Raw genomic sequence first — 12,849 nt, forward strand, 5'->3', positions numbered from 1 at the left:
CCTCACTGCTCCCATCAGCCTCCTCTGTATTCCCCCCATTTCCCTCACCGCCAGACCCTTCCCACCCTCCAGGCCTCAACATCTAATTATCCAGGCCCTTCATCCCTGCCCGCCCCGCCCCCTGAAATAAGTTAATGTCATTTAAAGTGCTAAATTAGGAAACTAAAAGTACCAAACACCCCTCCGCTGGGCTGCCCGCTCCCAAGGCAGTGACCCCAGGGTCAGGCTGTCTGCTCACCCCACCGTCCACAGCCCAGAGTCCAAAGGGGCTCTTACTCCCATTGGTGCAGGCCCGGTGGCCCCTCATCGAGGGAAGGGAGTCCCAGGAAGCCAAGTCCTCTCCAAGGACACAGATTCAACGGCCCCACGTACCCCACACCCACCCTGAGGCCCCTCAAACTCCGAGGCCCCTCCAGCCCCAAAGTCTTGACTCCAGGCCCACCAGGGAGCAAAGAAACAGCCACGTTCAGAGTTCAGTCCCGTGCGGAGCTGGGACAGGTGGGGCGCCTCCAGGGCCAGGGTCTGCCTGCGTCCCGTTTCCCAGCCTGGCACGGCTTGGTCCGATGTCCAGCGTCCGGAGGAGGGAGAGCGGGCATCTTGCTGCTCCACGTCTCCGTGGCTCAGAGTTTGTTTGGAGTGCTCTTAGGAAGTTGGGGGGAGGGGGGAAGGAGGGGGGAAAGGATGGGGAAGGTACAGGAACTTCAGGATGGACTTGGACAGAAGAGTGGACAAAGAGAAAAGGGAGGGAAGATGACAGGAAGTGGGCCATTTTAGAACAGGAAGTCAAAGGAAGGTGGTGTGTTTTGGTTCTTAGTTTTACTGTTTTGCTTTTTATTTTTTAAAAAAAGAACGATAATTAAAAGTGAATCGTTTAAAAAACCAAAAACACCAGCAGGGGGTGGGGAGAGAGAAGCGAGGAGGGCCACCCCGGGGCAGCCCTCCCCAGGGTCTGAGGATGGAGTGGGGATGGGGTGGAGATGAAGGGGAGAGCAGGGAGATCAATGTCAGGGGTCAGGGAGGGGGGCGAGCTGGGGTGGAGGTGCGAGGGGGCTTCTAAAAGGAGATGGAAGAATTCCTTGCCCCAAACGAAGTCAATACGGGGATAGAGGTTCTGGAAGCCGAGGGCTTTTCTGAGACTGGGCTTGAGGTCTCATTCGACCCGCTCATCTCTTTAGATGGTTTAGTGGCCTGGAACACAAACAGGGGTCAGGGGTCAGAGAGAGGAAGGGAGAGCCTGCATGCTGGCCCCCAGCTGAAGCTTTAAAATAGGAAAAACCTCCACGTATCCGAGAGAAAAGTAACTGCAGAAGGAAGAAACCATCTGAAGAGAGTGGTCCCTTTGAGACAGGGCGGGGGCGGGGGGGGGGGGCACAGCAGGGCAGAAGGGGGCACAGAGTTGGACCAAAGGGCCTGGGAACTGGGGTGGGAATACAGGTCCGAGGTTACTGAGAGGAAAGAGAGAAGGTGGGACAGAGACCAGAGAAGCACAGGGAGATGGCACCAGGGCCAGCAGACGGGGAGATGGGGTGGGGAAGAGGACAGGGGAGGGAGGAAGGAGAAATGACATGTTAGCGGCCACAGGGTGCATGCCCTCGGAGGGAGCAGGGAGGGAGCAGGTGAGCTCGCAGTCCCAAAGGGCGGCAGCCCCGCCAGGGCCCCTTCCGGCCTCAGCAGGAGGCTGATTCTAAGCAGAAGGTCTTGGGGGGGCACCTGAGGAGTGAGCTTGTCCTCCCCGGGAAACACTTCGCTAAAGAACCTCCCCCCCCGCCCCCCCCGCCCCCCCCCTCGCCCGGACCCGGGAGGAAAAGGCACTCGCTGCATTGAGCCTCACTCCCAGCTGCTTCCTGTACAACTGCCTCCCCGGCTTGGAGCTGGGCCTTGAGGAAGAGCGCTCACTCCCGGGGAACCTGTCCCTCACTCACCAGTCAGCTCTGATCGTTAGAAACAGCCCCATCCCGTCCCCGCCTCCAGCAACTCCCGGCAGCATCACCTCCACCTCCAGGGGAGGATGTGGGGCAAATGCAGAGTCCCGGGCCGGCTCCAGAACCCCCCTCTGGTGTGGGCTCCGGGGCCTGCATATTAGGCAGGCGCCCCAACTGAACCTGCTGCACCCGGCACCGAGGGCCACTGGGTTCGTTTCCTCCTGTCCCTCCTGGCCTTGCTTAGCTACTAGCCTGACAGCCTACGTATTGAGAAAGAAGACAGAAAGGAGGAGGACTGGAAACAGCCGTGGCCCACGGCCAGAGACCTCCCGCCGGTGAGGTCTGCGCAGGGTCAGTCTGTTTCCCACGACCTGTAGCAGCAGCCAGCTGCCGGGTCAGCTCTCTCAGAGGCCTTGCCCGGGAGAGCCAGACCGAGCCCCGAGCCCCCAGCAGCCTGGAAGGGAAATGAGATGGCAGGCAGCCTGACCGCTGACAGCGAGCCCGCCCTTGCTGCTGGTGATCATCTCTGCCCCCACAACCCCCCGCAGCGCGTGATTCATCTGGGGTTTGCTCACCACACTGCAGGCTGCAGTCGACATGTCCCCCCAGTGAAGGCACGGTCCCCCTTTGGGTCTTCCGCCCCCTCCTCTACTGTGGCCGCCCATTCCTCACGCAAAGGGCTCCGGGCACAGGATCCTTCCGTTCACTCAGGCCTTTGCCAAGAGCCAGGTGCCCGGCATAGCCCCTTGATGCCACTTACCCTGGGCTCCTCCGGTCCGGCCCCGCCCCTCCCCCCCTTTCCTATTTAAAGTTCTTTCTCCCGTGTCTCCTGCGTCTCTGTCTCTTCACATCTCGCCAAGTCCCGGGCCAGCTGTTTGATTCCCTCCTGGCTGTCCTCTTTGTTCTCAACTCATCTCTAGTTAAAAGCTTTTCTCTGTTCCTTCCCTTTAGCACTTGTCAAAAGCCTCCACCTATGTCTATTCTGAGCTTTGGTCTTTAAAACACCTGCCTTCCCGCTTGGGCCTCTACCTGGCTCCTGCATTCACCCCCTCACCCCCACGCCAGGCCCCTTCTCTCACAGCCAGGGCACGGTGCAAGGCCTCCAAACATCGGCCCTTGGCAGAGTCACATGGGTGGGATGCCCCCACCCCCTGCCAACCTCTTCTTCACCGAGACCTCTTACAGCTGCTCTGTGAGCCTTGGTTCGGTCAAGCTCTCTCAGGCCATGGTCCCTCTCAGGAGACTGGCTGCAGCAACAGCCACAGCCCACTTCCTGACGCTGAGGGAGCATGCCCAGCTGTGCCCGTGACCTCGCCCTGTGCTGCTCAGAATTCTCAGGTGGCACAGCTGCTGTCTCTGAAGGTTCCTGCCACCTGCATTCCCCCGGCCAGTCCTTCCCTGTTGCTCCCAATTATGCCCGGAGGAGCGGCGCGTTGTCCCCTGTGGCAGGGCAGACACCTCCCAGGCGTTGGGCTTTCCGCTGGGGGAGACTGGAACCATTAGGCTGAGCCCTGCGCCCCTCCTCTTCCTGCTGGCACTTCCTCCAGGACCATCCCCAGTGCCACCTACCCGCTGCCCACAAGCCCTTCTTCCTTGCTATTTGCCTGAACCAGGCACGAGGCCGTCAGGAGAGATGGGGCTTCTCGAAACCTAAGGTGGGTGGATCCTGAGAAATATATGGCAATTTCAAGCAATTCCTTCTTCTTGCCAGTGGCGGAGGTAGGCAGGGCAAAGAGGCGAGAGGGGAGATCAGACGGGGGCTTCTGGGAAAGATTCTCCTGCCCCTAAGATCTGTGTGCCTAGGACCCCTGGAACGAAGGCAGCTGTTGGGGGAAGGGCAGAATGATGGGCCAACAGGACCAAAATAGAAAAGAAACCCGTTTCCTGACCTCCTTGAACTGCTGAATTCCCCAGCCCTGGGTCCTCCCTGCCTCCAGACTTCTGCGTTGTTACAGAATACCTTCCTGATCGTTGAAGCCGTTTAGAATTGGACTTCCCGTGACTTTCGGCTAAAAGCATTCCAACTGATACCCGGGGCCCAGAGCTGCTCCCCAATGCTCCAGTCAACGGTACCCAGGTCACTGGTGCCATCTCGCCAACGCCCCCTGAGACCCACAGCTTATGCTCCCTGACAAGGCAGGAGACTCCAGCACGAAGGCAGGCAAACCCGGGCCCACGTCCCAGCTCTGCCACCTCCTCACGTGTGACCCTAAGCAGGGTCTCCCAGGGCTTGCACGTGCTCACCTGCAGAGCAGGGAAAACGGTCCCTACAGCATCAGGTCACGTGAGATGCTGCCACACAGAGCACCAGGCCGTGTCTGTGCTAAGGACACAACACGTGGGAGCTGTGGTTACTGTGATGTTTCAACATTTCAAGTCTGCTCTGTCTGTTTCCACCTGCATTGGGCCTGATACGCGGCAAATTCATCCATCCATCCATCCATCCATTCATCCATTCATTCATGCACCTACCCAACAAATATTTACTGAGTCCCTACAGGGATTAGCAGTGACAAAGCAGATTAGGCACACTGCTTTAAGATATAAAGTTATGAGGATTAAATGTGATACATAAACTAGGTACACGGAAGGCTGTACCTAGGAGGCTGAAATTACTATTTTCTATCTGCCTCTCCACCCTTCCCCCCATCCAAGTCCTGCCCTGCTCTGTGCCCTGGTTGGCTGACCTCTCCCCCCCGATTCCTGACCCCAGTTTGCTGACCAGCTTCTGGTTGGGTTATGGCAGGATGGAGAGAGAAGGGGTGAAGTTTCTTCTCCACTACCTCCCTTCTTGGGGTCATGTTGCAGGCGGCAGCCCTGCCCTCCCTAACTATAGCTCCTGCTGCCTAGTCTCACTGGGCTCCCTAAACTCTATGCCTTCTGCCTCCCTCCCAACCCCCCCCCCCCCCCCCCAGGGAGGTCCAGCTTTCTGCTTTCACTAGTCCCTGGGTACCTCAACATCCCTGTGCTTTCCCTCAACCCTCTGGGTGGTCCCTTCATTACAGTCCATTCATTTGAGCCACCTGAGGGACACAGTGGGGGCTCAGAGTTCCCAGCCCTCGGAGAGGAGGGGCTGTCCACAGAGTCACAGGTGCACTAAGACCCGGGTCCTTGCACCCCTGGGAATCTGGCCGCCATGCCATCCCTGGGTCTTGAGCACAACATCCAAGGGGTTCTTCTCGATTGTGTCTCTGGTTTCTCTGTAGCATCGGGCACTACTGTACCATCTCAGAACCCCCATTTCCCGCTGTGAGGTGGGAATGACTTTGGGGTTCCTGGGTGCCAGTCCTGGCTCTAATCCACCTTGCTCTGCACCCCTGTGAGTCCCTTTCCATCTCTGAGCTGTCCCCTCAGCTGTAAAGGAGGCGGCTGGACCCACCCATTTCTAACCTCCTGCCTCTGAGCCTAGAACCTTCTTTATGTCACAGCATCTGGACATTTCACAACCCCAACACCCAGAACAGGCCTGGCATCCGGGACCTGCTGAGAAACAGTCACGGAACCAAACCAGCTGGCCCAGGGGCCCCCCTGCACCTCTGAGCCAGCCACCCGGGCACCCAGGGCAGAAACACCCACGGTGAGGTCAACTCTACACCCCACGGCTGCGAACCAAATCTGAAGGAGGGTGAAACACCCCTGCTGAAGTCTCTCTCCTTCCGCCCCTCCCCATCCGATGTCCACGGGAACACACTGAAACCCAAGCCCCAGAATGAGCCGCAGGTGCAAGCTGGTTTCTCCCTCAGCTGGGAGACGGCCTGGGAGCTAAGAGGGAGGCTGAAATGAGATTTGGGGGGTGGGGTCCCACAGAGCAGGCGGGACTGAGAGTGGAGAGAAGGCAGTGGGGAAGAGGGGAGGGACAGAAGATTAAGGGGCATCTAAGTCCCCCTCCCACACCCCAGAGCAGGCCAGGTCTTAGAAGGACCCCATCCTTGGGGCTGGTGGGGACAGGAGTCTACTCGCTCCCCCTCCTGCGGAAGCAGCTGGGGAGGGGGCTCTCTCTGGCCCTGTGTGAGGGCCGGCGCGGGGGGGGGGGGGGGGTGGCCTGGCTGCGAGCCCCACTTCTAACCCAGACCCAGAGCCCTGGGATTAGGGAGAGGAGATGGCTCAAGGGGCTGCTGGGGGGGCCTGGCAGAGGGACCGCTCTGGGCACCGGGTGGGAAGGTGACCACAGGGACAATGGCAGGAGGTGGCCAGCACACGGCACTGCGGGGGCGGGGCGGGGACTGGCCGGGGCCGAGGTCCTGTCCCCGTGGCGCCCACCTTACCTGCTGCTGGGCCTGGATCCTCATGTACTCGGCCCTCTGCTTGCCATGCTTGCCTTTGTCGGGGCTGCCTGCCTGGGCCTGGGCTGCCTTCAGCCTAGAGGCCCCCGGAGTCACCACCTTCATGGGCGGCACGCTGCCTCCGCCACTCTGTAGGAAGAAGAGCAGGCTCAGGTTGGTGGGGGGGGGGGTATACAGGAGCCCCAGGCACTGGGCGGGGTCTCTGGGGCTAGGACCTCTTCAATGGGCCCTGGAGACCCCTCCTGGCTCCACACCCCTGCCCAGGACTCAGGGCCACTCTCTGAAGCCAGGTCTAAGGCCTCCCTGAGGAGAGGTGACAGGGGTACCCGCTAGGTCCCTAACCACTCTGCTCCCCAGTGAGAACGCTTTGGTGGTTTCCTTGGATAGCCCAGAGGCAGCTGGCACGCCCTGCGGGAGCTGCTTCTCACATGAGAGTCCCTAGTAACACCCCCACTCCCAGCAAGGGGCCCCATCCTGAGCCCAGGAGAGCAGGCCTGAGATGGGGGCGTGGGGGTTCTTTATAATGGCAAACAGAGCAGGATTGACAGCCCCAAGCCCACATCTCCTCCCAATGGGAGGATGGGGGTGCAGTCTCCCTAGAGATGGACCAGTCCAGCCCCCTTGAACCACTCGAGGTGCCAGGCCTGCCCAGAAGGGCTCTGGGAGTCCACAGGTGCAGGCAGAGAACGACAGAGACAGAAAGAGTCACACAGGTGGGGGGGGAGGGGGGATGGAAAAGAGGGCGAGCGCTTTATTTGTGGGTTTACAGATACAGAGCAGAGGAGAGGCCCTGGTCGCTGCCAGGCCTGGATGGGCGGGTCCCTGGGGAGGCCAGCTTCCCAGCCTCCTCGGGCCCAGCCTGCAAGCCCTGCCCGGCGGCGCCAGGCTCCCAGGAGGGTGGCGGGAGCTGAGAGAAGGCCAGTGGGAGAAGGGGGCCGTGTGGGTGCTCCTGCAGCCCCCAACTCCCTCCAGCTCTGAAGATGGAGAGACTGGAGCACTGAGGCAGGAGAGGAGAACAGGGGAGGAGGCAGCCACCTTGGGCCTGGGGGGCAGGGGTGGGAGGCTGCCAGGGGGCCTCTCGGAGGGGGCCGTGCCCATCTGGCTCAGCGTGGCTTCCAGCTCCCGGAACGTCTCTTCCAGGCTGTCCATCCGCTGGGCGGCGGCACCCCGCTCCGTGCAGCCGAGGCCAGCACCAGGCTGGCCCTTACCCTGCCCGCTGCCAGGTTGGGCATCGTGTCCAGAGTCCTTGGGGGTCTCCTCTGGGTGCGTCTCAGCAGTGGAGGGCTCTGGAGTTCTGACTGGGGCTGGTCCCCGAGAACAGGGGGCCCTGGCTCCTCCCTCTTCTGCACGGCAGCCCCCTGGCCCCTGTCTCCTCAGAGGTGTCCCTGCCTTCTCGGGCCTCAGGCTGCTGCTGGGCCCGGCAGCCTCGGCCACCACCTCCGGCGGGGCCCTCCCACTGCCAACCAGGGTCCGGGGTCTCGGGGTGGGGGTCCTTCTGGGACCGGGTTCCTCAAGCCTGGGCTCTGGCGGGGAGGGAGGGTTGGGGGCACACTCCGTCAAGATGATCCGGGGGATGCACAAGGCCCTGGCACCCAGGGCCGCCTGGGGGGAGAAGAAAGATGAGGGAGAACATGATCCCTGCAAACCAAACCACCGGAGCTGGGAAGGGGGGTTAGACGATGGGTGAGCCCAGCCCCTTTCTTCCACAGAGGGGGGAAACTGAGGCAGGGGAGGGGCCTGAGTTAACTAGCAATTAGAGGCAAAGCCGGGACTAGAAATCAGGCCTCTTCCCACCGCACCTCCAGTCTCCCACTTTCTGGCAGAGGTGTCAGTTTACCTAGAAGCACAGACACAAGCTGACTTCTCCTTCCCATGCTGCGTCCTGGGAGCAGCTCTCCCAGGCACTCCCCTGAGCTTGCCCACCGGTGCCACGGGACGGCACTCTGAGGGGCGGGCGGAGAGTCAGTGAGCTCACAGGGACATGGCTCAGCACGGGGCCTGGCACCCTGCGAGTGCTTGATCAACACCAGCTATTGGTTGGATTGAACTGAATGACAGAGACCAGCAGCCTGGGTGGGTGAAGACCAGATGTTGGGCTCTCATCCTCATCACAGGCCAGGGACTCCTGGGCCCTCCACCCCCAACTTTCAGAACTTCCTCCAAGGGTTTCGCCGCCCCGAGGGGGGAAGGGGGAGCTCGGCTGGACCAAGCCCCTCGGCTGCCCACAGGCTCGGGCAAAGCTAGAGCACCTGCTTCTTTCTGTGTGAACACCCCTCGCTTTGGCTTTGGAGGGGCCACAGAGACCTCCCCCCCCAAACTGAGTGAGCCCTGGTCTAATTCTGAGCGCCAGTTTTGTGCCAGGCTCTGTCACGTACGCCTTTGCCTTTAATCCCTGCTGTAACCCACCACATGGCTCTCATCTGCTTCACAATGTAGAAACCAAGGGTGGGGAGGGTCATGTGACTCACTCAAGGTCATTTACCCACAGCTAGTTAGTGGCAGCACCAGGACTTGAACCCAGGTAGTCTGGCTCCAAGTCCAGTGCTCTTTCCACTAAAAGGAGCCACAGGGAACATTTGGGGGCGGGGGGCAGCAGGGTTCCCTCCCACCAGCCCTGCCACCTGCTTACCTGAAGATGGGGGTGCAGACTGGGAAGGCAGAGAGGGTGACCCAGGCCTGCCCGGCTCCACTGCCCGATGGTGCCTCGGGATGCAGAGGGTGAGCCAGGCCCCAAAGGCCCTCGGAGGGCTTTGCCCACTGGGCCCCTTCCGGACTGGCTCCGAGCCAGAAAGGAGCAGGGGCTGGGTGCCGAAGGCACAGCCCTCTGGGGGCAGCCCTTCCATACTGCTCATCCCCAGACGGCTCCTCGGACGCCTCTGTGTCCATCCTGTACCCAGCAGACAGCACTGTCCACCCATCTGGTGCCTGTCTGCTCCCCCTGGCCAGGGAGACAAAGCACCACCAGGCCTCAAGCCAGGCCAGAAATCAGGTGGTGGCCAGCATGGAGCCCACTGTGGGCCAAGGGAGCCAGACGAGGCGGGCGAGCCTGTGTGCATTGGAGGCTGCCCGCCCAGCGCGGAGGCCCTTCTGCCCTAGAGTGACTGAGCAGAGGGAGAGATTCCCAGTCCACCCTCCAGGTCGCCCTCCCGAGGCACAGTCCCCGACGGGTGCAGACAGCAAGTCCACCCCCAGGTTCCCAAGAAAGAGTGAAAAGGGAGTAAGTGCAGCGGGACAGCAGCAAGGACTGGAGTTAGAGAGAAAGAAGAACTTCCCAAATGCTGAAAGATACGGAGCCAGCAGCCAAGGAAGGGTGTGGGTTTCTTCCATTCCAAGACCAAGAGGGCAAGATGGGGCCATAGGCCTGAGAGGGCCTTGAACCACTCCAGGCACCAGACCTCTTGAGGGAGAAATGAAGCCCCCGCCGGGCACAGGCAGCAGAGGAGGGGGACAGGAGGCAGCAGGGGAGGGGGCACGGCGGAGACTTGGACAAGGGCTCGGGACAAAGTCAGGTTTTGAGTTGGACTTAAAGTCATCTAGTGAACAAGGTCCAAACTCCCATCTTGGACCGAGACAAAACCCAGGCTGCAGGCCAGACCTCAACCCAGGCCGCAGATTGGGACAAAATGCCCAGACCACCATGGGCCGGCCCGAATGGAGCCTGCAGGAAAAGGCAGACCCAAGGGGCCACCGGCTGCCAGGCTGCTGGAGTCCAGGGATGGAAGGAAGGGCTGTGCCCCGGTCCTTGGAGCGGGGAGAGGGGGGTCCAGGTGGGTGAGGCTGTGGCAGTGGTGAGGACCAGGGATGTGACTGGCATCTTAGCAGGTTAGCGTGACAGGTGCAGAGAGGAAGCTGTGGAGGCCCAGGCAGAGGAGCGCCGTGAGAGGTGGGGGCAGCCTGTTACCTTCCATGTGGGGCCTGGGGCTGAGCCCCCGGGGGGCCCTGAGTCCTGGGGGGGCAGCAAGGTAGGGATCGGCTGGCGGCAGGGCGTGGGGGGGAGGGAAGCCACTGAGCTTCTCTCAAACACCTGGGGAGCAGAAAGTGGGGGAACGTTTGGAGGAGGCGCACAGGGAGGACAGTGGAGGTGCTGGCCTGTGGCTCAGGCACCACAGGAAGGGGGGCCTGGGCCGGCACTGGGATCCCAGCTCCACTCCTTGGCCCCTCACAACAGTCACTGGCCACTCTGCCCTCCCATGTGTCTCGCCTCCAGAAGCCCTGGGCGTCCAGGGTCTCCGGCCACTCAGGGAGGGGGCTGGGAACAGAGTCTGAGTGACTTGGGCATAAGGGCATTAAATGTTCGAAGAACATTCAAGGGTGGGGGGTCTCAGAGCACAGAGGGGGCGATCTCAGGGCAGTTGGGGGTGGTTCACAAAGACTGAAATCAAAAACCTCGCCCGGCCAGTGTGGCTCAGCGGTTGAGTGTTGACCCATGAACCAGGAGGTCACAGTTCGATTTCTGGTCAGGGCACAAGCCCAGGTTTGAGGCTCAATCCCCAGTAGAGGGCGTGCAGGAGGCAGCTGATCCATGATTCTCTCTCATCATTGATGTTTCTATCTCTCTCCCTCTCCTTTCCTCTCTCTGAAATCAATAAAAACATATAAAAATAATTTTTAAAAACCCAAACCTGCAAGGAGAGACTTTAGGACCCCCTTCCCCCCCGACACACACACACACACACTTTACAATGGAGAGAAAAATCGAGGCAACTTCTTGGGGTCCCGAACAGGCCAGCACCCAGCGGGCAGCCCGAGAGTCCGACCCCTGTCCCCGTCCAGCCACCTCACCCGGGGTCAGCTTGGCAGGGAAAGGGAGCGGGTCTGACGCACCTCCAGCTCCGCGATGATGCGGTCCTCGTCGTCCTCGTCCTTGATGGCAGAGGCCATGATGGGCGGGGTGGAGGCCGGGCGGGCCACCTCGGACACGGTCCGGCGCAGCTTCACTTGGGGTTTCTGCACCTCCAGCTCCTCGGACTCCGCCTTCTGCAAGGCCCAGGCCCCGTCAAGACCAGGCTCTGCCCGCCTCCAGCATCAGCTCACCTCCTAGGCTCCATGGGCTCTGGACCATCTCCCACCACCTGCCCTGGCTCCTCGTCCTCCCAGGGTGGCCCCTTCCCCTGGGGGAAGCCCAAGCCAGACGTGGAGTCCCCATTGGCCAGCTTCTTCTTCCCTCCCACTTCCTCTGAGAGAGGGGACCGCCGGGAGGATCTCTGGAGGTCACTGCAGGCATCCCCCCAACTCAACCCCCTCATCCCCTGCCCCAGGTGGGGTGGTACCTTGATGAAAGTCGAGTCCTTCTTGCTGGTGACCACCACCTCTCCGGTGCGTGTGGTGGTCAGGCCGTGGGAGGAGGGGAAGCTCCGGCGGGGAGGGGGAGGCGGGGGTGACTTGGAGGGCTTCTCCGTGCGATACCGGGGCACCGTCAGCTCATCTGCAGCAGCCAAGGGGCTGGAGGTCAGGGGCCCGTGCCACATCTGACTCCCAGGGGAGAGACCTGGCTTCCTCCTCCAAGCAGGAGGGGTAAGGACACAGGCCCCTCCTCCTCCTCTCTCACCTCCCCCTGCAATCCCGCCCCAGGCCCCGTCACTCCTCATCCCTCCAGACTCAACAGCGGAGCACCTGGGAGCTCGTTAGAAATGCAGAAGCTCAGGCCCCACCCAGAGCCGCTGGATCAGAAGCCAGAGCTGGGCAGATCCTCAGGTGACGTCAGGTACTTCACCTCTTTCCCACCCGCCCCGCAGCCCTGCCCCGGTCTGGCTCTGTGCCCTTTGTCCATCCAGAGAGAACAATACCTACGGCAAGAGCCTGGTCCTGCCCACCGGGCTCCCTCCCCTCACTTTTCTGGTGGCGGGGACTGTTTCCAGGGCAACGTGCAGAAAAGCCACTCACACCTGACATTCCTCTGCCGTGGCTCCTCCGTGGCTCCCCTTACCCAAAGCCGCATCCAACCTCCTTGGCCCAGCACCCTCTGCGCGGGCCAGTCGTTCAGCCTCAGCTCGCCACTCCCTCGCCTGGACCCCGCTGGGCCCTCCAGGCACGGGCACACGCCGTTCCCTCTCCCGAGGGTGCCCCCGCTCCCTGGCCAGGGAAGCACCTCCTTGTTTTCAAGACTCCGCCCATGGGGAGCCCTTCCTGCCCTCCCAGGGCTCCTCTGGGACTGCTCACACCAGAGCTCCCCTCCACCACCGCACTTAGCACCACATCCTGCTTCTGCTTTACACGCCAGCCTGGGACAGAGGACGGGACCACACTGAGCTGAGTGCCCTCATCTGCAGGATGGGAATAGCCGCTGGCGTCGTTACAAAATTGTAAGAATTAATATGCAGGAAGCGTTTGGGGCAGTTCTTGTCACATGGTAAGTGCTTGATAAACATATATGTTAGTATCCGTCCCCCACTAAACTTTAAGCTCCTTAAAAGCAGGCAGTGTCTTATTCCTTATTCCCAGCACCTAGCGCACAGTAGGTGCTTGGCAAAGATGTGTGTGGCAGGCACGAATAAATGAATGAATGATGATCGCCCTTTCTGGTTCAGATTTGTGCCTCCCCTGTGAGCTCACAGGCTGGGGGGGGGGGGGGGCCTGGGAGCACAGGAAGCATGTCTGTATCGATCAGCGATGCACCCTGTGTCAGCACAGCCTGGCTCAGGGCA

The 12,849-nt window shown here is 61.1% G+C and overlaps 1 protein-coding gene across 1 annotated transcript in view; it reads right to left on the reverse strand.

Moving 5' to 3' along the window:
* Positions 1-1,053: 1,053 nt before the first annotated feature.
* The window catches only part of SRCIN1 (SRC kinase signaling inhibitor 1), a 63,661-nt gene continuing 51,865 nt past the window's right edge, over positions 1,054-12,849 (reverse strand). Inside the window, exons 17-21 of the mRNA XM_054709579.1 lie at positions 11,476-11,630; positions 11,030-11,182; positions 10,107-10,229; positions 6,188-6,334; positions 1,054-1,188 (exon numbers count right to left, since the gene is read on the reverse strand). Coding sequence (XP_054565554.1) covers positions 1,054-1,188; positions 6,188-6,334; positions 10,107-10,229; positions 11,030-11,182; positions 11,476-11,630 — 713 coding nt within the window. The remainder of the gene's footprint in view (positions 1,189-6,187; positions 6,335-10,106; positions 10,230-11,029; positions 11,183-11,475; positions 11,631-12,849) is intronic.

Source organism: Eptesicus fuscus, chromosome 20, assembly GCF_027574615.1.
Source record: "Eptesicus fuscus isolate TK198812 chromosome 20, DD_ASM_mEF_20220401, whole genome shotgun sequence".
Classification (NCBI taxonomy): domain Eukaryota; kingdom Metazoa; phylum Chordata; class Mammalia; order Chiroptera; family Vespertilionidae; genus Eptesicus; species Eptesicus fuscus.